General features: G+C 45.5%; 2 protein-coding genes across 4 annotated transcripts in view; both read right to left on the reverse strand.

Annotated features, from left to right (window-relative positions):
• Ckmt2 (creatine kinase, mitochondrial 2) overlaps positions 1 to 15967 on the reverse strand; it is a 28478-nt gene extending 12511 nt beyond the window's left edge. Inside the window, exons 1-2 of the mRNA XM_048455896.3 lie at positions 15835 to 15967; positions 266 to 437 (exon numbers count right to left, since the gene is read on the reverse strand). Coding sequence (XP_048311853.1) covers positions 266 to 417 — 152 coding nt within the window. The 5' untranslated portion in view covers positions 418 to 437; positions 15835 to 15967. The remainder of the gene's footprint in view (positions 1 to 265; positions 438 to 15834) is intronic.
• A 6088-nt stretch (positions 15968 to 22055) lies between these two features.
• Rasgrf2 (Ras protein specific guanine nucleotide releasing factor 2) overlaps positions 22056 to 25520 on the reverse strand; it is a 218984-nt gene continuing 215519 nt past the window's right edge. For all 3 annotated transcript variants that reach the window (XM_085676865.2, XM_048455899.3, XM_048455898.3), the window contains exons 25-27: positions 24524 to 24641; positions 23923 to 23991; positions 22056 to 22748 (exon numbers count right to left, since the gene is read on the reverse strand). In XM_085676865.2, coding sequence (XP_085532991.1) covers positions 22656 to 22748; positions 23923 to 23991; positions 24524 to 24641 — 280 coding nt within the window. In that variant the 3' untranslated portion in view covers positions 22056 to 22655. The remainder of the gene's footprint in view (positions 22749 to 23922; positions 23992 to 24523; positions 24642 to 25520) is intronic.

Below are 25520 nucleotides of genomic sequence, written 5' to 3' on the forward strand. Positions count from 1 at the left end.
GTCTGCTCTTCCAGAGGACCCAAGTTCAGGTCCCAGTGCCCACATGGCGGCTCACAACTGTCTTTGACTCCAGTTCCAGGGAATCTGACACTTTCTTCTGGCCTCTGCGGGTACTACATGTACATGGTGCAGAACATCCAAAGAAATGAGATACAATTAAATAGATAAACAAACAAACAAAAAGGAGGCGTCTCAGTGACTGTTCCCAGCAGGAGAGAACGTGTCTGGTTGACACTCTGAGTTATTAAAAGCCAGGAGGACTCACCTTGCGGGAAAGAGCTTGTGCTGCTCCCGGGCATCAGCAGACACCTTCTGCCTGTTGAGCAGGTAGCCAGTGGTCAGGGCACTGGTTCCCAGGGTAGTAAAGAGCAGGGATGCATTGCGGCCAGTTAACAACTTAGAGAAGGCACTGGCCATCCTTCTTCTTGGTAGAGTGTCTGGAAGCAAAGAAGGTGTATCAGCCAGCATCGAAAGAAGGCGAGAAAACAATCGGCAGGGCCGTGGCCCTTTTATTTGCTTTGTTTACCTTTATTCGTTTTATTCTCTCTTTTTTTGGATTGATTGGGAAAATTAGTGGTTTTCATATTTTGTAAGAGGTTCTGAAATTCTCTGAGGACCGTTATCCCACACCTCAAACAAACTCGTGTCAGAGCTCAAAGTAACAAGCAAACACATTTGAGTTATCTGAAGGGCAAAGGTCCTTCTCACTCAAAAGGTTGAGGTGCCAGCAGTATGGGAGTGGTGTGTCCCAAACTTCTACTCTGGCTTAGGATCCCTGAAAGGGGATACAGTTGTTCATAGTAATCAAAAATCCATCCTTTGTCTCCTAGCAGAAGCAGACTCAAAATCTTCCTTTAAAAAAATCGTATTTAGCTTAGGTCTTGAATCCTTGCAGATCGAGATTAAACAACAAGCTCCAAACCAAAGATCACCAGCATCCCGGAAGAAAAGAACCAGGGGACGAAAGAAAAAATAACAACAGTTAGTCATCCAAAGACTGTGCATTGTGGAATTGCAAGACAAGAGCACAGACTAGCTCTAGATAGATGTTTAAATAACAAAGTTATTTATAAATAATTAAATTATTTAAAATTTATAATTAGAATCATAATTACAATCAAGCAACAAGAGACCATTAAGAATGACCAAGATATCCAAGCATGGTAGTTTACATATAATTCTAGCACTTGGAAGTAAGAGGCATGAAGATTGTATCATGTTTGAGGTCAAATGGTCTGAACAGTGAGTTTTGGGTTAGCTAGGGCTATGTGGTGAGACCCTACTGAAACAAACACATCAAAGAATAAAACTGAAAAAACCTGAAAGACAATGGGATTGAAAACTTTCATATGGTATAGCTGAAGAAGCAAAAAAAAAAAAAAGGAAAATCTGAGACATAGATTAGGAAATATGATTGACAATCACAATGGGAAAGTTGGATACAAGCTGGGTTGGAGTCACAGCAGGAGACACCAGAGGAAACAGAAGTGATGTCTCAAAGGAAATGGCCAAGAATTATCCAGAACTGATAAAGAACATGAGGCATAATGTAATATAATCAAACTCTGAAGAAACTGATCCCTAAGCCAATGCTAATCAATGGATATCGCTAATTTTGCAATAATAAATTTGGAGAAACATTATTTTTAGAGACAACAAGGCAATGAACTCATTTCGCACAAGACTGAATGAATACAGATAAGGGACAAATCAATAACAAAGGAATTACTAAAATAAATTCTTGAGGAAAAACATGGCAGTGGAGAGCAGGCTGAAACACGAATAACATGGAAAATCTTATACAACTCTTAACAAGCCAGGAAAGTTGGTGTTCAGTATGCATAGAAAGAATCCTGCTGGCCCTGCTGTTGCTTTTAAGTCAGGAAGGCCAGACAAGCCTTGCAGTATCACCTCACAGGAGCTATTAGTGTGGGTCTCTGAGTGGACAACAGGGAAAAGCATTCGTCAGCATGTTTCCACTCCTTGGTATCTATGCTGTTCAAATGAGGAAAGCACGGGTTCCTCTAACCTTGGGTGTGTGTTCCTGGGTCTTCACTTCGAGGTGACTCAAGTTTAGGTGGTTGGTTGCTTCCTAGAGCTTGTTGGTATGTACCATTATGGCCGAAAGCCCGAGTCACCCAGAGAAGGTTGACCCTCATGTAGGGTGTGGCATGGTAGTCTGGTTTTATCCTTCTGACATCGACTTTCTTCCATGACTGAATTTGGGGGAACTGATGAGCATCTGAATTCCAGGATTCTCCAAAGAAATTTCTGCTAAATTCTAATATGTTGACTAAGCATCAAAGACTTTCAACATTTATGAAGATGTTTTCCACATTGGCCTAGGAAATTAGCTTATTGGACACCTTATCTTCGATGTTAATGTCTGTACACAATCCTCTTCATCCTAACAATACATTTCTGAAATTGTCCTGACAAATCAGCCATTTCTTGAAGTTGTCCTGGGGACCTGTCATGGCTGAACACTGACATTATCACATATACTTCTTTGCCCTCTGCAGGGTTTCCATGTTGCCAGTATCCTTTAAGAACATGGAAGACGTGCTAAGGTGTGCTGGCCCTTACATGCAGCTGGTGGCACCAATCCACACCTTGGTGTTGTCACTGTCTCAGTTCTGCTTCCCGAGCAGAGGGACAATGCTCTCACCCTGAGATTTACTATAAACTCAGCAAAGGAAAGTAAGTTCTAACCAAGTGCCTTTGAAGCAGTAGGGGCCCCCAAGTGTGCAGCAGAGCATGCTGTCCCTAAGCTAGCAGGAAGCGTGTTTTGCCTGGAGGCAAATTTCTTTCCCCTGGGTTTCTTCCTTCTGGCTGCCTAGGTACTTGATGGTAGGAGGATTTTGGAAAAGGGGCCTCTGAAGAATCAGTGTTAGGAAGGCAGGGAGGGAATGGTCTCCATGAAGAGCCGGGTGGCATCTGACTGCCACAGGCCTTCTGTCCTAAGAGGCTGGCACATAGGTGGGCATCTGGATCAAAATACTACAGTTTGTTATGGCCTTCCATCCAAAGTTTAGTATTTGGAAATAATGGGTCTAGTTTACTTCTAAGAGTTGCAATACTATATTCCTGGAGTGGTGTGGTCTGTGTCACTGATGCCGGGGAGGCTTTGGTGTTAGCAAGCAATGCAGCCCCGAAAGAAATCTAAGACCCCATGCTTCTGTTCCTTCTACACTTAGCATAGAGTTCAAGCTTTGGTAAAATGAATAATTCCTGCTTCCTTGATCCTGTCTTGGGACCCCTGATGGGACCCCTGGTTTCTAGGTTCAGCAGGAAGTCCAACATGAAATTCATTCAGAAAGGAACTCTGAATGAGGGGGTCACTACTAAGTACCAGGTATCGCAGTAGACAGTAGGGGTAAGATAAGACAGTAAATACATGCTATCCCTTCTTCAGGGGCTCCCAATTTATCTAGGAAAGATGGTTAAAAAAACAGAACAAATGAAATAATTAGAGGTAGGGACAGGTGCAGGAAACAAGCAAGATATTATTCAGGGAATCTTTCAGGGTGCCTACTTCGAATAAGGTTGCTCAGGCCAAGAGAACAGAGTGGCCAAGATCCTGAGGCTGGACAGACCTGGTTGAGACAGAAAGGTTGGTGGCATTGCAGCCAGGCTGAGACCTTTAGCCTCATCAATGTCTGCTTAGACCAGGGCAGGCAAACAGGAAGACTCATGTGGGAGATGTTCGCGCCTCTCAAGATCATGGAAGCCCACAGGGAATTCCGGGACTTGGTGGGAAAAGCAAGCGATGCGAGCTTAGTTGTGGCAATTACTTTTGATTTCCTTGACATGTTACATCCGGTAACTAGGTGGCGCTCACCTTTAATCCCAGCACTTGGAAGGCAGAGGTAGAGGCAGGCGGATCTCTGTGTTTGAAGCCAGCCTGGTCTACAGAATGAGTTCCAGGACAGCCAAGAATACACAGAGAAACTGTCTCAAAAATAAATACATAAATAAATAAATAAATAAATAAATAAATAAATAAATAAATAAATAGGAGGAGGCGGAGGAAAAGACGCAGAAAACCCATTAACACCCATAGACGCTCGTGCTTCTCCCCCAGGGTCTCAGTCCATTCAAACCATGAAACGAGGTTGGCAGAAAGTGCCAAATATCAGCCAAACAAGATGATTTTTACAATTTAAAAAAAAAAAAACCCTCATACACTTCATGCATACATCACTCAAGGGCTGTCATGGGAGACTATCACTAAGTACACAGTTGCCAGGCTGACAATCAGATCGACTCTAGAGCATTTGTGATCTTTTTTTTTTCTTTAGCATTTGTGATCTTAAACTTTTGATATTACTTCTAAATATTGATTCTTTCTTCTCTTGTGCCTACGCAGGAAACTAGGCTGAGTTATCTTAACAAAGCATCATCATTTTTGGCTCCTCGATGCTTTTCTGATTAGAAATTTGGTGTCTATTATATCCCCTGTTTCACGGGGGTCACAGCCCGGTGCCTCAGTCTCCTTAAAAGATGTTTCCTTCTAGTCCAATGTGTTGGTTTGACCTTTTAATTCCCAAAGCGCTCACAGGTTACTCATTCATTAGTATTTGTGTTTCACACTGCTTTTTACCTTGTTGGTGTCTCCCATCAATAGGGAATCCCTGCTCTTTGTATGGTTCTGTTGATGGTATATTCTTCAAGCCCAGAAGTTTCCCCTGCTGACTACTATTTTTTTGTTTGTTTTTGATTTTTCTTTTTTTAATTGATTTTATTGAACTACACATTTTTCTCTGCTCCCTTCCCTTCCCCTTCCCTCCTCTTCAACCTTCTCTCATGGTCTCCATGCTCACAATTTACTCAGGAGATCTTGCCTTTTTCTCCTTCCCATGTAGATTAAAACCATGTTTGTCTCTCTTAGTGTCCTCATTGCTGTCTAGGTTCTCTGGAATTGTGATTTGTAGGCTGGTTTTCTTTGCTTTGTGTCTAAAAGCCACTTATGAGTGAGTACGTGTGATAATTGTCTTTCTGGGTCTGGGTTACCTCACTCAATATGATGTTTTCTAGATCCATCTAATTGCCTATAAATTTCAAGATGTCATTATTTTTTTCTGCTGTATAGTATTCCATTGTGTAAATTACCACATTTTCCTTCTTCATTCTTTGGTCAGGGGCATTTAGGTTGTTTCCAGGTTCTGGCTCTGACAAATAATGCTGCTATGAACATAGTTGAGCACATGTCCTTGTGGCACAATTGAGCATCCTTTGGCTACATACCCAAAAGTGGCATTACTGGATCTAGAGGTATGTTGTTTCCTAATTTTCTGGGAAATCTCCATACTGATATCCAAAGGGGCTGTACCAGCTTTCATTCCCACCAGCAATGCAGAAGTTTACCTTCTGTATTTACCCTTTACCCCACATTTTCTCCAGCATAAGTTGTCATCAATGTTTTTGTTCTTGGCCACTTTTACAGGTGTAAGATGGAATCTCAGAGTTGTTTTGATTTTCATTTCTCTGATGGCTAAGGATGTTTTTTCAGCCATTTTAGATTCCCCTGTTAAGACTACCATTCTTGAACATGGTTAGATGATTAGTAAGCATCCCCTCCTTAACTTTATAGAATTCCCATCATGCTCCACATAAGGATGCTTTGGTCAGCAGTGGCTGACAGGATGGCGGTTCATTACAATTATGGTCAAAGAGCTCTAATTGCTTAGTGACATAATTTCTGTCATCATGTCGTGACGTAGTGTGAAACATCGTGGATGTATTTGTGTTTGTGTAAACAAACTTGGGCTGCTGCAAATATAAAAGCACAGGGTCACAGTGATTGACAGGATGGAATATTTGATAATAAATGACTATGTAACTGCTTTTTAAAGTTTACTAAGAATGTATTTTATCAATATTTTGACTATAAAGAAACCTGCAATGTTGCCAGGTGACAGTTGTATTTAACCTCATGTTTTCTGTCATTTGATTGCATCAGAAGCCATATGGAGTCTTCATCCTCTCATTTTTAAATCTGTTGCCTCTCAAGCCCAGGCCTTGATTTCAGACTAGTTTGCACCCCTTTCACGGTAGATGTTGAAGCACTGCCATAACAACAGACACATGAGATAGCAGGTTTGCTGTTGCTGATTCCCTGCTCAGGTTTCTGTGTCCAGGAGCTGCTCACCATCCAGGATGACCAGTTCAGACTTCTAACCATCAGCAACAACAGGTTGTCAGCTTCCTGGGTACCACCACAACCATCCTCGGCAGTTTCTGTGGTGATTCTGCAGTGAGTACCTCATAGAAAATGGGCCTTCCCAGAGAGCAGAGCATAAGTGTGTATCTTTCCCCTTTCTTCCTTCCTTTCTGTCACCACCACCACCACCACCACCACCACCACCACCACCACCACCACCATCACCATCTGTTTCTTTCTCACACTGAGCAGAAGGATGGTGCTGGAGTCAAATGATCAACAAGTAATAAGTGTTGAGGAACTAGTATTTAAATCTCCTGCCTCCCCAGAAATTGTCTTCTGCAAAATATAGGAAGGCAAATTAAAACACTACTACTGAGTATGTATTTAGCCAGTAATATATGTCCACTGAAGAGACAGAAAGGGACCTCATCCTTTCACACAGCTAAGCAGATAGAATCCATTACAGGCATGTGCTCAAGGGAATGCAGGAAAGAGGACTTGGTGGCATCACTGTCCTACAGAGGTCATCCAAAAGTCACTTCAGAATTGGGATGCCGTGTGTGCTAGCTACTTGTTTTAATCCAAAGAATGGGTAAATCTCCAGTTCGCTATGCAGCAGGCATGACTACAGTTCCAGAGCCAAGCACCTACGTAAGACAATTATCTTCCCACTGAGAAAGGGAACAGCTACTGGCCATGGTTTCTCTTGCGGTCTACATTCAAAGCAATGGCTTCTGGGTCACAAAACTGGCTAGTGGCTTTCTTGGTTTTGTTGTGTGTTTTTGAGATAGGGTCTTGCCATATCTCTTAGGTTGACCTTGAATTTACAATCCTCCTGACTCTGCCTTCAGAGGGTTGTATAGATGTGTACCTACACTAACTTGTTTACAATACATTTAAAAGAGACAAAGACATAGCTTACAATGACACATTTTACCAAAGGAAATGCTCTAAGATAAAAAGGGGGGCTGTTTCCTTCTATTCCTGTTATGTCTCCCCACTCTACTGTGTGCTAGAGAGTATGAGGTATGAGCAAGGTGAGCGCTAGGCAGGGTGAGGAATGGAGGCCCAGCCCTACACCCCCAAGTGAAGGCAGGGCTGGGAGGCAGCTTTCTTGGCTCTAACATTCACTGACATACACTTGCTAGGTTCTTATTAAATGCCTGGATGGGTTCACAGGAGCTAGGGTGGGCTGTCCAGGCCAGTTAGTTTCATTGCAGTACAGAGACATTTTCTCCTGTGGCCCTCGTTAAACATCGGCAGCTCACTGGGTCTGGTCTCTCTGCTCCCTGGAGCAATACACTCAATATTGCACAACAGTAATTATAACCTTTTTCAATTGTTAATAACATAGGAAAGCGAAGCCAGAAAATACTCTGAAGAGCCTGTTTCCACAGCAGCCTCCAAGAACAGGAAGACTATACCACGCCACAGAGCAGGAGACTTAGAGACAGAGTTTCACAGTTTAAGGTCACACAACTAAGATGAATTTAAGCAACTGACCCAAGTATCCATTCTGTACCAGTAAAAATCCTACTCTCACAGTGAAAAACATCATGGTGTACTTGGATGGAGCTGACCCCCTTGGCTCCCAAGGACCAGAGCTGCTGGGGGTCTAACTGCCTTCTGTCCTTGCTGGTAACTCAGAAATATGGAGTGGTTTTTCTCAACCAGGTTTTTCACAGCAGAGGAACAGGGGAGGTTAAGAATGGGCCCATCAGTACCTCGGCAGGGTTCTGGGCAGCCCTGAGGAGAAACAGAGTCTGAGGGTAGCCTTATATGCTCCCTTAACAGGAAACCATTAAAGAGACTAAGATGGTCATCAGAGTCTGAGGGTAGCTCCAGATGCTCCCTCCTCAGGAACACTATTAAAGAGACTAAGATGGTCAGCAGAGTATGAGGTTCAAGACCAAGCAGAGCAAATGACATTGCCATGCTTCACTGGTAGAGGTAGAGTGTGCAGTGACAGGGAGGGGGAAGGGGGAACAGTTTATACAGGTGAAAGTGGCTTTTATTTTTTATTTTTAAAAAATTACTCATTTGGAAAACTTTAACAATCCACTGTGTGACAGTTTCTACAGAGATCTTAAGTTGGAGGAGGAAACCCTAAAGCATTCCTTACTATATGCTGAGCACATAGTCCCAGTGCTTGATGGGCACCATCCCATTCATAGTCTCTACCAGTCCCTTAAGATGCCCCTGTAATCTCTGTTTTACAGGCCCGAGAATGGAAGCGAAGAAAGGTGCCGTGTCAGAGACCGCATGGCCCGCAAAGAGGAGTAGTGGGATTCACACACCGCAGTCTGCCTTTAGGAGCCAAATTCTAAGAATGTGCGCTCTCCTGGGAATTGTGTGTTAGGGACCAGAATGGTCAAGGAGCTCTGAGATGATACGGTCTGGTAGTGGTTTGCTAGGGACCTTGTCAAATTTTAACCATCCTGCAGCATTCCTTGCCTCCTCTTCCAAGAGACTAGTACCATGTCACACACTGCTGAAAACTACAATGGAAACCGTGAGTAGACACCCCAAAACCACGAGTGGGAGCAGAATACCATGATGTATCCATCGTGTCCATTTAGACAATGGCTTTCTAAGCCTCTTCTAGGTAGAGAAGTGGCCATTGCCTTCAGCGACCTCAAGCTTAACCTACCCCGGAATGCTACACAGATGAATAAAAATGGAAAACACCCCTTGTTCTCTCTCTAGGTCCTGAATCTTAAGGATGAGGTTACAATATCCAGGACCATAGCTACAAATGCAATCTAGCTCTACAGGGAGCCTACAAGAGGTCATTTGTCTGGAATTTGAAGCACTGAATTAAATGAGGACTATTATGCTTAGAATTTGTGGTGGCTACCATCAGTAGCCCCTGGGAAAATCCATAATTTGTAAGAATGCTCTTTAATTTGAGAGTACAGAAACTTCAGAAATGAGGGCCTGTCTGAGCATGGTCAGTAAAAACCACTCAGTAAATAATCTGTGCCCAGAGATTCCATTAGGTTTCAAGAATTAAGTCATGTGTTTCATCCATGCATCCATGCATCCTTGCATCCATGCATCCTTGCATCCATGCATCCATCCATGCATCCATCCTTGCATCCATCCATCCATGCATCCATCCATGCATCCATCCATTTATCCATCCATGCATCCATGCATCCATCCATCCATCCATTCATCCATCTGTCCGTCCGTCCATCTGTATATCTACCTATCCATCCTTATTTGCTCCCTCATGTTATCCCTCCCTTTATCCCAATACTCAACAAATATTACAGAATAAATCCTGGTGTCAGATGTGGTCACCTCAAGAGTTCTGTCAGAGTTCAGGGGGAGATAGATTACTTGTACAAAGGACAAGGTAAAAATGTAGAGGTGAGGGGACCCCAAATGCCTGATGGAACAGGAAAGACTTTCTGGAGGAGGTGAGAAACTTTGTCATTTTTCCAAATGAACACGGGGAAGGTTTTGGAGACAAAGGGGATAGAACGAACAAAGGTGGGGCCAGGAGAGGCAGCAAGCCGAAGGGCTGGGAGGCCGGATGGAGACTGCAGGTCCACAGCAGGGCCAGTATTACAGACGTAACTGGAGGAAAGCAGCCGTGAGGTTTGAATTCCGAGACTCTGTACACGGTAGGAAGATACTCAGCATTTGAGACAGAGAAGACGTTTTAGTGGATTTATGGATAGTTGACACCAGATCAATATTACCAAATAGTGGTCTATGGATTGTCATCAGTTACTTATGATGAGAATACAGGACACTTGTGGAGTGTTTATAATGCTTTGATAGAGTGCTTTTAACTTCAACTGACATTTCATATGTGCTTATTTTACTTTTCTAGTAGTTATACTTTATTATGTCTTACAAATCAATGGGTCTGCTATGGATCAAACAGGACTAATAGATGGTGCGAGAGTCACTGCTCAGTTTCCACAGACTTAACTGGGGCTAAAATCCAGGCTTCCCTGCCTGCTAGAAGTTGTGAGGATTGAATGAACCCTTGGTGCAAATCTTGGTGTTTAAGTCATGGATGGTACATGATGGACCCTCTGTGGTGAACTTGATAAAATTGGTGAGGAAAGGAAAAATACCTGTAGACGGAGAAACCAGGCAATGCATTCTAGAGTAATCCAGTCAAGAAACTGGGGCAAAGCAAGCGGGAAGGCTTCCTGAGAACGTGGAAGAATCTCCAAGGTGTCCAGGGCCTTTGTGCCCAGTTAGATGTGAACATGAAGGGTGTGAATGAATCTTGGAGGGAGACCCCCACCCCATTTTGGGCTCGAGTGATTGTCTCCATGTTGAGTCTTGCTCTACAGCAGGGACTGTAGCTGGAAAGTAGCTTTGTGAGGGGAGGGGAAGATGCTCTGATGAAATGCAAGAGGCCCTTGAGGTGTTCCAGAGAGAATGTGCTCTTGCAAATGTCCTGTAATGAGCGTATAAGCGTTGCTCACTTGAAAGGCCACCATACCTGCCTGGGAAGACTGGTAGTTATCTACTTACTACCTGCTTTGCTCCAAATCCCTGTCTGACAGCCTTCCTGGACGATCTCCTGTAGAGACAGAGAGCTCATGACTGCCAGTCCACAAGGGTGCAGCATGCGACAAAGGCCTTGGAGCAGCAGAGCCTGGTTTGAACCCAGTTTTGTAATGGCTATAACCTGTTGTCTTCAGAAAGGCCTTTGAAGGCTGCATTTTTCAGTCTTAGCTTTCTCAGACATTAGTGATAAATGGTAAGGGTGTGGTCCACATTACACCTTAGATTAGTGCCTGGGACTCACTCAGAGTGAAGTGAGGATGAACACCTACCACTATCCTCTTGCACTATTTCTGAACAGTCATTTCTAGATGTGTTTGAGAATGTTCTTTGCATCTCAGCAAAGACCCTGACATCAGAAAGCAGACTTTGTTCCAGGGAAGGGTTTGCATGTCCTTTACTTAAAATAAACTTCCCAGAGACAGAGCAAGGTCACGGCTGGGCAACTGCAACACCTTGCTAGGACTACATCTAGTTCTTCACTGGGATCCTTTAGCCTGGTACCCTACCTTCCATCAGATCACCCCTTCCTGGATCTGCTCAGGAAGATTAAAGCCTTGGGTCTCAGTTCCTTCCTGTCTTAAAGATACAAGTTCTCCCCAGGCCCTGAATGTGACAAGCAGGAGCACTGGGTCCTCCAGGGACATCTGTCCAGACTCCAGCATTTCCACATCTGTAACTTCCACTGAATGTCTTCTGGTGTCTTCTCACCCAGGCCACAGGGACTTTTGTGGCCTGCTCCCTGCCCTAGGGTACCCCAGAGCTGGAAAGCATGGAGCCTTCCAGGCCAGGGCACACTTAGCTGGCCCAAGTCACCTCTGTGGAAAGGAAGTTAAGTAGATACAAGCCAGAGTGCAGGGTGGCACCTCCCTTTTGAACTAAAAGGATCCTTCCGAGTCTAGATAGAGGTTCATGAAGGAGGCCAGAGGTCACGGGTGAGTGCTACCCTGACAGACTCCCATCGGCCACTGAGTGTGGACTTTGGGTGACTGATGGGTTGGTTTGGTTTTAGAATCACCTGGACATCTCTGGGAAGTGCTGTGACCAATCTGGAAAAGGAAGCAGGAAACAGCCATCAATACAAAAGTTCCCAGGCTCACTGTCCCAGCATCATGCTTTGGGAGGAGAAATAGAGCTCCGAGGACATAGGACAGAGGTAGATGGGCCCTCAGCACAAGTCTGTAGTATCAAAAAAAGCAGGAGCAACCAGCCTGTCAGTGGGAGAAGGGTCTGAGCGTGTGCTGAGAATCTGGAGCACTCTGCAGCTGTTGCCTCCTCTTACCTACACACACACACACACACACACACACACACACATAATGACCAATTCCTAGATGAGGAAAAAAAGCATCTCATAGGAATGAGTGCAAGCATCTTTGTAACAACAATGCATCTTATCTGCACACACATGCATGGATATATATTTGCCTTGTCTAAGCGTCAAGAATGCTTTTGAAGGTGGTTCATGAAGCACTAAAGGGTTCAACTACAACAATTTGGAGGAGTCAGCCATTTGTTTGTCTCCTAATGGAGTCCCGGAAAGCATCCCTTCTGCACACCTGCCTGCATAATTTCAAAAGAAGTGAAAAGCACAAAAAAGTTTGTGTGAAAATACCCAGACGTCCGTTTGCTGGCTCTTGAATGCATATCTGCAAGCTTGGTCCTGCCGTAAATATGTCCTGAGTAAGCTGCCCTAGCACAGGCATCTGCCAGCCCCACTAAGTGAAGGGATGCTGATGTTGTCCAGGGAGGTTCAGCATCTCATTTCATATGATGGGTGTGGCAAGGAGGAAGGAGCAGGCTGCAGGAGGTGCTGTCACTAGCATCTTAGGGTGGGTCTTCTACATTCCCTCCCGGAGACTACTACCTCAGTGACTCCAGATGCCTGGCCAGCCTTGGCTGCTCCCTCTGAAAGCCTATTCATCTCAACTTTCTCAAAAATCATCTTAAGCATTTCACTTAATTGTTTTATTTTATTCACCTCCCTAAGGACAAGATGTCAGCCCAGAATATGCTTACTACATACTTTAAGATTTGTTGATCAACCTTTGAATACCAAAATGAAGCTCACCAAATGAGTTTAACCAAAACATGGGCTCACTCATCCCAGGTCCTGGTGCTGGCAGTGTCTAAAACAGCCTCTTGGCCTTGTGGTCTAGCCCCTCATCTTTCCCACCTCTGATCCACTGCTCGGTTCTTCACGTCTATCTAGAAATAGTTCCCCAGCCCCGCTCATCTAGCCAAAGAACTACCACTTCTTCTCCTTTTCCCACTACCATGTAGTGAGCTCCTCCTTGGTCCCAATAATGCCAGGGACTTGACAAGCTTCTTTAGACTTTGCAATAATCCTGCCAAGCAGGATTTCTTTGACTGACTGGAAGTCAAGTGGCCTCCACCTAAAGTTGGCTTTGTCAGCAGGTGCTGACCCAGGTTCATGTGGACGCCAGCACCTCACCTACAGCCCTGCCTTGGCTGGTAGAGAATTGCTCTTGTAAGTCCAGGAATTTAGTCCTGCTCCCACGTCACTGCAAGAGTCCAGAAACACTTTCACCACGACCATGCCAAGGCACAGGATTGTCACCTTGGAGCATGTGACTCCTCACTGAGTCCCAGAACATCTGAATCTTGTTCTCTTCCCTTCCCCGGGCTTCTGTAGAAGTGCCCAGGATTCCGGGCATTTCTGTGCACACTCCACTCTGACACGAGGCACTCGGTGTGCCTGCCAAGCCTAGCTAGGGACCCTGCCCTTGCCCTGCTTCTCTTAGAGGAGGCCAGGACTTCCTCTCTCTTCCCATCCTCTCTTCCTTCATACAGAGTTAGATACAAGAGGAGGAGGGGGAGGTGGTCTATGCTTTTACCAGGAGAGCTTGCCTGTCTGTTCCTCTACTGGGAACAGCTCTATGACTCTTGCTTTGAAAACCATGTTTTTAAAATAGCATTTGGGTAAAATTAAATCAAATTTTGGGGTTCTAAGCCAGGGAAATTGGGTGCAGGGGTTGTGATGTTTAAGAACATAGCCTAACTAAGCCAAAGATATTGGGGTCAAGTTTGTGCCTACATTTTCTGTCTCTATCAAAGAAGGGTGAGCACTTTAGGCAGAGTGCCAAGGAGCTCTGACTTTTCTCCAGTCCCATTTGGAGGACACGGTCCCAGGTTCCCGATATTCCCTCTGACTCTGTAATGTCATGAACTACCCCATGAGCTACTGCTCACTCTGGCTGTCCTGGGGTGAAGGCCACGTATGCCTTTCTGCTGACTCAGAGTTATTTCTGGTCCTGCTGTTCATCACATCCGTCTGTCTGAGCTTTGCCAGGCTAGGAGGAAGGGAGTAGAGGGGGACCCATGTGTCACCCCAAAACAGAGGATGACCTTGAGGCTATCCCAACACCATAGGATTTTCTGAGCAAATTCTCATGATGCCAGTCATGTAGGCAAGCAGAAAACGACCAAGACTTTCCTGTTGTAAGGTAGCAAAGGGATCTAATTACCTTACATGACAGGATGCAAGGTCAACCTTAATGGGCACTCTTCGGCTTCTCTATCTGACTCAGCAAATAGGAAGTCATAAGAACAGAGGGTTCTTCCCTGAGTGACAGGCCTATCTCAGGTCCACTTGTCAAGATGGCCCGGGATCCTGTTTAGAATTGTCTGTCAAGAAAAATCATTTTCAAGAGAATGGGGGCCTAAAGGCCACCCTGTCTTCTGAGCAGTTGTGACAGAGTGGGATATCATCTTCTCTGACTCTTCAGGCAGGTGTGTGTGTGACCTCGGGCAGTCACCTTCAGAGTTGGTCCAACAGGCAAGAACTCCCAGAAGGCTAGACAGATTCCACATGTGACCTCAAAGAAGAAAAATGGATCTCCCTCTGTGCTGTGGCAAAGATAGAGACTCGGGGTCTCTGGAGTGGGGACCAAGTTGGTTTGCACCTCCTCATTCCAAACCCCTAGTTTCTGCTTCCTGGTTCTGCCTCTGCTGCGTCTTTAGAGAGACTGTCCCGTTCCCCAGCCCATGATCCGAGGCCACAGTTTTCTCATGAAGCTGGCAGAGCCTACACTGTGCACACCTTAGCACACAGGGATGAGCTGCTCCAAGCCCAAGGGATTTAAAAACGCTGCTTCCTAAAGGGAATGGGATGCAAGGGTACACAGGCTGACCATGACCCGTGAGTCCAGGAAGAGCCACCTCTGATGTCACGCTCTCCATGAAAGGGCAGAGCAGAAAGGTACAGATGCAGCGGGAAGTGAGAGATGTCCACGGGAAAGCACCCTCCTGGAATGCCACAGTTTAACTAACGTGGCATTGTCTGTCTGCCACCTCCGAGGCCGTAGACACCACAGTGCTGGTCCCAGAACCTGGCTCAGAGGACAGCACTGAGGACAAAGGGGGCTTTGGTTTGTTGGGCAAGTGCCACCCCATACATTCAAAGCAGAGCTTCCAAAGCCATGAACTTTACACATAAAGACAACGGCAGGACTGGTAATGACCCTCCCCCAAGCGCCAACCAAGTAAGTAAGGAGTGGGCTGCCAATCAGTCATTTGAAGCTTCTTTTTCTTTTTCCTTCTCAAAACGGTGCCTTCCAAAGTTCATGTTCAGTATATTAATATGTTCAAGAGTGAATCTCTGACCTCAGCACTAGTCATTACATGGAACCTGAACCATCTGTAACTGTTCTGCTCTTTTGGAAAGCTTCAAGGAGCTTAAAATCTTCTAGTTAATTTATTCCAAGTCACCAGGCACCTCTTTTGATGCAGCCGAGGAAAAACACCCCCAGACATGAGCAGGTTGGTCTCTGCAAATTATTAGAGAATAAAATGTAACATCTAAACTTTCCCCAATTCAGGGTCAAAAATTCCACATTTAGTTTTTTTTCCCCCACAAAAGTTCTTGATTCGCTATGAAAGAGAGACACACCAGGCTACGGTTCTGGGTTCTCTTTTCCAGCTGCTCACACTCAAGCCCTGGGAAAAGGTGACCACACTGGTATATCACGTTCCCATTTTTCTCTGGTCCACACACAGTTTCCCCATAAATGTTTCTCTGTGGCTGAGGGTCCCCTGGGTTAAGGCTCACCGCATTGGCTCTAAGTCTGTCCTTCTTGGGAGAAATGAAGCATTTTGATCATCTCACTGACCTTGAAGCTGGAGGAGTCTGTCCTTTGCAGATCCTGCTGCTGCACACAGCCAAGAAGTGTAACAAGAGCGTGTGAGCTCAGCCGAGAAAAGGACACTGTGCTGGGCGGGGCTGGAGAGTCTCCGACCAATCCCACATCAGACCTCCCCGAGCTGGAGCTGTGTGTGTCCTTGAAGGCCAGCTCCTGACTCTCCTGCCACTGGGCCAGGCGTCCTTTCTAGAACTTGCCATTTCTATGAAATGCCTGTCTTTTCCTTGAGCAGGTAGACCTTTGAAGTGTCCTGCCAGCCAGCTCTGCGGACAGTTCTTGCTTTGAGATGGTCTTGCAGCTCACTTGGAGGGCAGTCCTAGCTTGGGGTACAAGAGCCAGCAAAGGAAACCACCTACCTGTTAGGAGGGAGAGAGGATTGCCCTGGAGAATAAAGTCTGAGAGAAATCTCAGGTGGCCTCTTTCTACCTGTTAGGAGCAATCGGGAAAGCCCACACAACTTGTTATCTGGTTCAGGGACAATGATCGTTAACCATCATCTTCAAGATGAGGCTCTCTGAAGTAGAGACTAGACTTTCTCACTTTCTATCCACACCAGCTTACATGACGAGCCGACAGCCCAGCAGACCTTCTCCCTGCTAAAAATAGCCTCCCAGGACATCTGCCACCGAAAGGTGCCTATGAATAGCAATAAACCACCCAGGTTTTGGACAGCAGCCCTGCCATTTCAAAGGAGGACCTTGCCTGGGCTTCTCCTGGCCATCACGTACACAGGCAACCACATCGATGTCACCTGCTCACTCCTTTCTCACTGAGGGCACCGCCAGCTCAGAGAGTTGCTGGACAGGAAACGCCGGTTCCCTAAGTGGGTCAATGTTCTTCTTGGCCAAAGTTTCCTTAAATTTGACCCACAGAAAAAGTGCCTTTGAGGGGAGTGAGGTGATGTGGGATGGGAGAGCGCAGCAAGGGTCTCCTGGGAGCTGGGGAGTCTCGACCTGAGTGTGCAGGCACACATCCTGTCTCCTCCGTTGTGTGCTTAGGGGTCAAGCATTTCACCATGTGTTCCTGACAGCCCAGTTAACTTGGGTTCTCCCTGTCAGTAAGACATGGCTCACCCTGAATGGGAAGTTTTTGTAAATTGATTTCCTTTCAACGTGTGATATGCTCAGCTGCTTTCTGAATTTTTCTGCTGTTTCTTTGAAGCAATCCGATTGTGCCAACCACAATTGCTTCAGGATCCTCCAGGGTCTTAGTCCCAGCAGAATGCTGTCATCCTGGGTCACAGTTCCTGGGCTCCAGTGGCCTCCTCTGCGGGGCATGGGGCTGAAGGGTGGAACTCTGTGCTGGGATGGGGCAGAGGGCAAGTGGAGGCTTCTTCTTTAAAAGTCTCTTGTGAGCATATATATTTGTTGTAAAGTCAGTTCTGGTGACTTGAAAGTATGACTCACAGATCCAGAAAACCACAAGGTTTGGGGAGGATGGCAGTGTCAATTTTTAAAGAACGTCAAACACACATACACGCGCGCACACACACACACACACACACACACACACACACACACACACACGCATGTACACACGCATGCACATACACGCACGCACACACGCATGATCACACAAGACACATGCACACAAATTCCTTTTATTGATTAAATAATAAATTAATAAAATAAAAATTAAAAATAAATTTTATTTATTAAATAATAAATTATTTATTATTTTAAATTTTACTTTAAATTCCTTTTATTTTTAATAATCAACATTTCGGGCTCCCTCTGCCCGCCCCCCCGTTACCTTCACAGCTTATATTTCACAGATTAAGTTTATACGAGTTGGGTCAGAAGTTGGGGGACTTGTTGAGGAAATAAGTGTCTGTTCCTCTCTAAGCTTGTCATAAAGAGGCTGTGACGGGGACAGGAAACCTCTACGAGTGATTCGCAGCAGCATTACGAGTGTCTGAAGCTCAGCTCACACAATTCCTGTCAAATTCCTCCTATCCCCTTCTCATCAACACCATCCCCCAGGCTCATGTCCATGTGGCCGTGTGGCTGGCTTTTCCCATAGGGGAAAGGGCAGAAGTGACCACGCCACTGCTGTGTCACCTACAGTGACACAGTGGCACAGGACCTTGTTTGGGCCTTTCTCCCTTAGCTGTCCCTGAGTTCACTTGCCATGTGGATAGAGCAGGCCCCAGGTGGGGCCAGGCAGGGATGGCCCACCTTGTGAGGTGGCCAAGGAGGAAGATGTGGGTAACCTGTGTCTTTGTGTCCCTCCAGCCTGGGTGAGTCACATCACGGTGGGAAAAGGAAGCTAAGGGGCCATTTCTGCAGTTTGCCTTCAAGAGCAGAATCCTGACTCAGCTCTAGGTGTCAGGACAGTCTCTTCTAAGTATTTATATGTGTATGTATGTACATGTATATACATACATTATATATTTATATATATATACATACATATATATATATATATATATATATATCAGCCCATGCAAGCTCCGCAGTCCTTCTAGAAATGGACATGACTCTTCAGTTTTAAAGAAGATGTAACCTGAGACAGCCAGAAGCTCTTGAAGGTCAGAGCTATGGTGACCGGGTGAGAATCCACTCCTGGGTGGCATGAGTCGCCTGCACAAGGTGGGTTCTCCGTGCCTGGAAGCAGCCAGGATGGGCTGCGGGTGTCACTGGAACAGACATAAGAACTAGAAGCGGAGTGGGGCAAGATGAGCCCCCAAACCTCTGCTTATTAATTTAGTCTGCAAAATAAATTCTCCTGGGTGTTCTTTGTACCTGAACTGTAGAAGTAAAAGAATGTATAAAGGAACCAATTGACGCGAAGGGCAGTGGCAAAATGGAAAAGGAGGTGAATGAAGAAATCGTGAGACTTTTGAGTGCTGAAGAAAGGCGGAGTTTAATTTGCATATTGGCATAACCTACGCCTCACTTGGCAAGTGCTAGGCCACAAAGCAAAGCCCTCATTAGAGTTACAAATGACAGCAGATGTGCAAAGTAACCAGACACAATATGTTGCTCTGACACACGTGTTTGTACACACAAACACACACGTACATACGAATAATAAGTACATTTAATTGTTCTGCAAAAGAGAGCAGAGAATGGCAATCAGTTACCTCACAATTGTACAGCACTTTAAAGTTTACATTCTGACCCCTTTGGTCCTCACAGCCCAGTGAGGTAGACAGCACCGGAATTATGATTAGTCCCATTTTGCAGATGAGGAAACTGAGACTCGGTTTCTAAGTTTCTCCGGCTGGACGGTGCAGAGCTGGGCTGAGACTCAGGTCTGGTCCAGTGTTCTTTCACGACCAGTTTCCCGGTGAAAGCTGGACTGGGTTGTGTAAAGACAGTAGTTCAACACTGTGAAGGAGGGCGATTGTTCTCCTCGAGCAGATCCAATCAAAAACAGTCAACCCAACCTTAACGCTGTGCCCCGAGGCAGCTGAACTGGAAACTTTGCTAGGTTACACCCGTGTCCGCCCCTACAACTAAAGGTCCCTCTGAACTTCTCCTCTGCCCTCCGTTAAGCTAACAGTGGCTCTGAAAGGATGCTGTTTACAACCCACCAACCACAGTCTCATTCCCAGGAATCACTTAGTGATTCCTTTAAACAAGTCACTAAACTTACAATCTGATTCTCTACAAAAGTGAAAATGAGTTCCATTCGTTCATTTCCTCCAGCTGTGGACATCAACCTGGCTAAAAATACTATATTATTGTTTATGCCCTCTCAACCATAGTAAAAATGATAAATTTTACAGGTTGGATTTAAAAGAAACACATTTAAAACAAGAGGTCTTTTCAAGGTGGAATAACATTAAATATTGAAAAGAAAAGCTAAGTAAAATCCCTTTTCAAAACATTAAAGTTGATAGCTTTAGGAGTGGCCTCTTCATTGCCTTCTCTTTAGGTAAATGGCAATCACTAGCGCTCTACGGTCTTGTCTCTCATAGCACGAGAGAAGAGGGGAAGGCCCATCATCACATTAAATGGTTTACAGTGGGTTCTTCCCTTCTGGGTGTCCCAGTAGCCATGTGTTTAATTGGTTTAAATGTAGTACTTTGAGATGCACTGATAAACAGACAGCAAAGGAGACTTGGTGTGAGAGCTGCTCTAAAATACTGCTACCTTAAAATTCTCTTTAAATTCCTCTGGGGAATCGCAGAAGAAAGAGGACAGCCTTATACTTCATGCCTGAAACTGTCACGTATACTGGCTTCGGTAAGAGATTTGCTTTTGTTGTAAGAGTGGATGTCTTAGTTAGGCATCCCCGAATGTGGGTAGGTAATCCCACCCACAGGACAAAGTGTTGTGCTCATTTGAAAGCATGGAATCAGGTTGATTTCTTGTAAATTTTGCAGGACGCATGTTCACTACTTGACGTTTGAAGCTGGCCTCCCAAGTGCTCTTAGAAATGCATCTCATAAAGTCAGGTATTGGCACTCACAGATGGGAGAGCCTTGTTGTACCCCACAAATACATAGAAAGCTTCAAAAGACCGGGGCTTCAACAACCAAAGGAGGAACCACAGATTGCTCTGGTGAATTTTAAACATGACCGAGTTGAGGTGTTTTGTTTTCAAATGTGCATCCCTGCCTTGGCTGACCCATGAACGACTGTGGTCTCTTTAGCTCTAGGAAGCCAAAGTGAGCAAAGGAACGCCAATGCCCACAAATGACCACTGGGGGCGCTTCCAACTGTCTCCTATAAACAGGCTCCAAAGCTCATCACTAGCTGAGGAAAAGCTGCATTTCAACAGACAAGGAGCACTAGAAATTCCTTTTTTTTCTTTAATAAGAATGGCTGCAGTGGCCTCTGGAATATAACATTGGAGAAACAGGAGCTCAAACTCCCAGGGAAAGGGCACATAGCGCCTTCCTCTGAAGGGCGGGGTCTTGTGGTGTGGAGATGGGGCGGGGCTGAAGGTGGTGCGGGTACTCCTTCCCTAGTAGTGATTCGTGTGGTCCTCTCAGGAATGCTAACCTTTACTTTTCCTCTGTAAGTTCGTGCGGTGTTTGGTGTTAGTGACAAATTATTTCAAACGTTAGCTTCTGAACACCGAGAAAGAAATCACAAGTTATGCACGGTTAGGATCCAGCAGTTCGCGCTCTCATCATGCGTCACTATGCATCAACCTCTCATCTGAACTGAAAAGAACAAACAAGCAACTCGGGAAAATGATAAATAAAGAGGAGAAAGCATCCCTAAGCGGCCCTCGGGGGCGGAGCTTGGCCCTGGGGGTGGGACTTAGTATTGCACTGTTGGCTAAAACAAACCAGGGAGATTTCTGGAGTGAGATTCATATAATATAAAGTTTTAATTCAGCTTGTATTTTTCCAGGCAGTTATGTACAGAGATGACCCTTACTGTGCAGAAAATGTACCTTCTCTAGTTCTATGGTACATTCCCAATGCTACGTCTTCCGCTGGGCTTTCGGAAACAGAGAGGGAAGGCATTAGCTAGCTGTCCGCTCTCTCACATAATGAAAATGCAAAGGAAGAGGGGAGGTTGCAGATCAATCTTCATGGTCAGCATCAATAAGCATCCTGCCTCTAAGAGAAAATGCTAGGCATGCTAGGCTAAGATCACAATGATCCCTCATTCTCCTTCTAAAGCAGTGGTCTCCCTGAGAATCCGAGAGGGAGGTAACTAGGAGAGTCCTATTCCCTGAAAAACTGACCGTTGTGTGGAGCATGAGGTCGCTCCCAGGCGGAGGGTGCAGGACAAACCCCTGCACTTGGTTTTCTGCTCTAAGAGCCGTGGCCTTCCCTACGCACTTAGAATAGCCTTGCTCAGATGATCTTATTTTAAACAAAGGCTAGGAGAAGACCGTCTACCAGTAGCACACGACAGTGGGGCTTCTCAAAAGAAGAAGCCACAGACTGTTTTTACAGTCCAGCCAATGCTCACAATGAACCCAACTAAGTTTGTATACATCAGAAGAGGTTTCTAGAATATTTTAGGGGGGAAAAAACCAAGTGAAATCAGGTGCAAAGATGATTTTTAGGCCTCCATTTTTGCTTCGTGAAAGTCATTACTCTCCATAGCCCTTGGTGGTCTTACCACATCCCACAGTTTTGCTGGCTAACTGACACGGGCTTGTACTTTACTGCGGCCTCCACAGCTGTCTCTCCAAGGGGGCAGCTCCTTGGAACCACCGATCTCTCAATGAAGGCCCCGCTCAAGCTGTAATTAAGGAAATGCTACCAACAAATCCACTTGTTTTTGAATCTTTTATTTCCTGTCCCTTGGCCTAGAGGCTGAAAGGCTTTATCAGAGCACGCCACTCCTCTCATGCATGTCGAATGCACCGAGAACCATGCACATGCTGCATACTGAAGCTGCGATGTGTGGGGCCTGCAGAGGAAGCTTCGGCCTGGCTGTGACCCTTGGCATAAAGGATGTGTAAGGGAAGCCATCAAGTCGTAGATTGGTTAGAGGTGTGCCCAGGATAGTGGAATGCCAAAGAAACTTTATAGGTCTCCTCTGTGGGGTCTTGTCCCCCAGTTCTAACAGAACATGGGACAGGGGACGTCTACCTTCATGACACTTCACTCTAACGGACCAGCATCTCCTACTTCACAGCCCTGACGCAAATTGTGCCGTCAGCATCGCCCAACTCTGCACCGTCCCACCCAAGGCTGCAGCATCTGTCTTTGACCCATGCATCCGGGCTTTACTCAGCTGGAGACAGAATTGCAGTCTGGTTCCATCTTTGGTGGTGAACCAAGGCAGGCGTTGTCCCTCTGGGTCCCCGCCGTGCCACGTGTGACACACTTTTCACCAAATTCCCATGTTCTCAGGGACAAGGTAAGATCTTCAAGCAGGGAGTCGAGGTTCAATTTTGAGCGACAGCTCATAGAGTGTATCTTCATCTATGATGAGGGCTTTGTCAAGCAGGTACTGTATGACCTGGGAGAGAGAGAGAGAAAGAAAGAGAAAGAGAGAGAGAGAGAGAGAGAGAGAGAGAGAGAGAGAGAGAGAGAGAGAGACTAGCTGATGCTTCTCTCAGAAGATCAACTGTACATTTTTTCAAATGAATCTGACACAACTCAACATTTTCCTTGAGACATCTGGAATTTTTCTAAAACAAAAACTACTGAATATCTTGTTATTGTACAATAGTCCTCTCCCAACCTCTAAACCCAGTTGGCACTCTTGAGGGTTGTTGTCATTTGGGATATGTGATCTCACTGTGCATTTCGATGCATTGCACATACTTACAGTATTAAGTTTAGCCTAATAGTGATAAACAGAATCATATCATCCATCAAGATTTACTTTCCTCTTTGCGTCACAGGCACATGGAGTTCCACTGTTTATAGTCTTGAGGGTGCAGCCTATCGGTGGCTTTAATGATCTCACACTGATTTGTATAGGGTTGCAGTAAATGTTTTCCAACCCATGGCCAGGGTGCAGTTCTTGTCAGCTTGCTCCCTGGTGCTCACGCGAACATGTTCTCATGGACAGATCCCAGGAAGAAGGAAAGGAAATGGCACTAGAAATGAAGGTGTAAGGGCACGAGGTATTTCCTGGAAAGTATTTCCTTTTTATTGAAGTATAATGTCTATACCTCACATGAGTGTATTCTGACAAATACAAACACTCATGTTCCAGGCTTATTTCTGTTGCTATCATAAACACCATGACCGAGAGCAACTTTGGGAAGAGAGAGTGTATTTCATCTTACTCTTTATATAGTCCATCATTTTATAGTCTCTCATTTTATAGTGCATCATTAGAAGCAGCTAAGGTAGGAACTCGAGGAAGAAACTGAAGCAAGCAATTTTTTTCTAAAGCAAACTCTGTCTAGCTGTAGAATGGATCCTGTAATCTAGAGAGGTTGGAATTGTATGAAAGTACTGGGAACAGAAGGAAGAGGGCTGGATCCCAAGAAGCAAATGCTCAACAATGAACGAAACCTGACAAATCCATCTCCTCAGCATCCCTGTTCCCAGTCAGGTTTGCTGACCGCTTCTAAGTTAGGTCCTTATCCTAAGTCAGACTTTGATGTTACTGTGTGGTTTTATATCACCCACCAACTCCTATATCCATCTGCGTAGCTCTCACTAGCCCACAGTGTTACCTTTGGCTGCTGGTCTATGCGGTAAGCAGTCTGCTGGAACTGGCGTATCTCTCGAATAATGTGTGATATCTACAGGGGGAAAAAAAGCATTTCAGAAGCATTCCTCTGCATCACAGTGCATTCTCCCAGAGTGACATCCCCGAGTCCTGTTCTCCATGGGGTAGGAGGAGTCTTCCCTGATTGCTTCCTATATCTTTGAGAAGCCAAGGGTAAAGCCAATAAGAAGGTCTTGAACTCATAATCACTAGGTTATTGTTGATGCTGGGTGGCCTCAGGTGTGGGCAAGGAGAAGCTCTGGGCGCTGCTCCTGTGGTATCTGTCCTCTAACTTGGTGTTCAGAATATGGCTGTCTAGCAAGGAGACTCATGCATCTGCCTACTGGGCCATCTTAGAGAACCATCTTTGGAGCTTTAATTCCCACAGCCTGGACCCAGACTTTAAGGAGTCACTGCCAAAACTCTCTTCAGCTGGCCGACAACCGGTGTCTTCACCCTCCTTTTCACCTCAAGATTTAGAAGCTAACACCACCCTCATTATCTAGCCTCTTCTTACTAAGCCATGACGCCACGGACACAGGCCAATCACAAAAATGGCCACCTACCATTCGCATTTTGGAGAAATTGACAAGGCCTTCTTCCGTAAAGTTTGGTGTTCCTTCTTCAATGAAGGCCAGGTCTGTCAAGTACATCCCGAGGTAAGGGACAGCCGGGGGGTTACAGCTGCAAGGCCAGGAATAGGGGTTCTTATTCCTGCACACACACAGTTAAGACTCGCACCACAGGAAAACAGTTTCTGTTGAGCTGATTTGGAAATGCTTTAGAAAACGTGCATTTACCAGCCGTCACGGCTACACACTGAAGCCATGAAAAAAGAGTGCTGGAAGATATTCGGACACTGTGCGAAGATGGACTACCGTGATTTGTGTAATCAAGAGCTGAATAGCAAAGAGCTTGGCAGGAGAGGATAGGTGGGATTTCCAGGAAGAGAGAGAAAGAGGAGGAGGAATCTAGGTGTGCGGATTTCCACAGCAGACTCGGAGTAAGTGGGATGTGCCACACTGAGGAGAGGTAACCTAGCCACCTCTAGGTGGGATGCAGGTTAAAATTATGGGTTATTTGAGTTATAAGAGCTAGTTGGGGACAAACCTAAACTAAACACCACGCTTTCATAAATAATACTAATTTTCCATGTCATTATTTGCAGGCTGGCTGACCCTACGAGAAACTACAGGGGACACTTGCTCAGGCAACCTGGGTCTGATTGGTCTTCCTGGTGAGGCCTGAAGCCAAGGATGTGACTTCTGGTGTAGAGGGAACAGAGTTTGAATCCCAGCTTGTCCAGTCACTCAGTGGTGCTGAGCAGGGTGTTCCCTGTCTACACTTCCCTCAGAAAAGCTAATCTCTGAAGATTATTGTGAGGCGTTAGGAAGACATGCAAAGCACCGAAGACGCGGTCTGTAAATAGTTAGTAAGCACTTGCTATGCTGTTATTGCTTTTACTGATGTAATAGCAATGTGTAGATGACTATCACTCATCTTCAACCAGTGTGATACAAGACAGATGTTCTCTCAGAGGAAGCCAAGTTCATGTGTTAAACC

The sequence above is a fragment of the Myodes glareolus genome, chromosome 15 (genome assembly GCF_982192425.1).
Source record: "Myodes glareolus chromosome 15, mMyoGla1.1, whole genome shotgun sequence".
NCBI lineage: Eukaryota > Metazoa > Chordata > Mammalia > Rodentia > Cricetidae > Myodes > Myodes glareolus.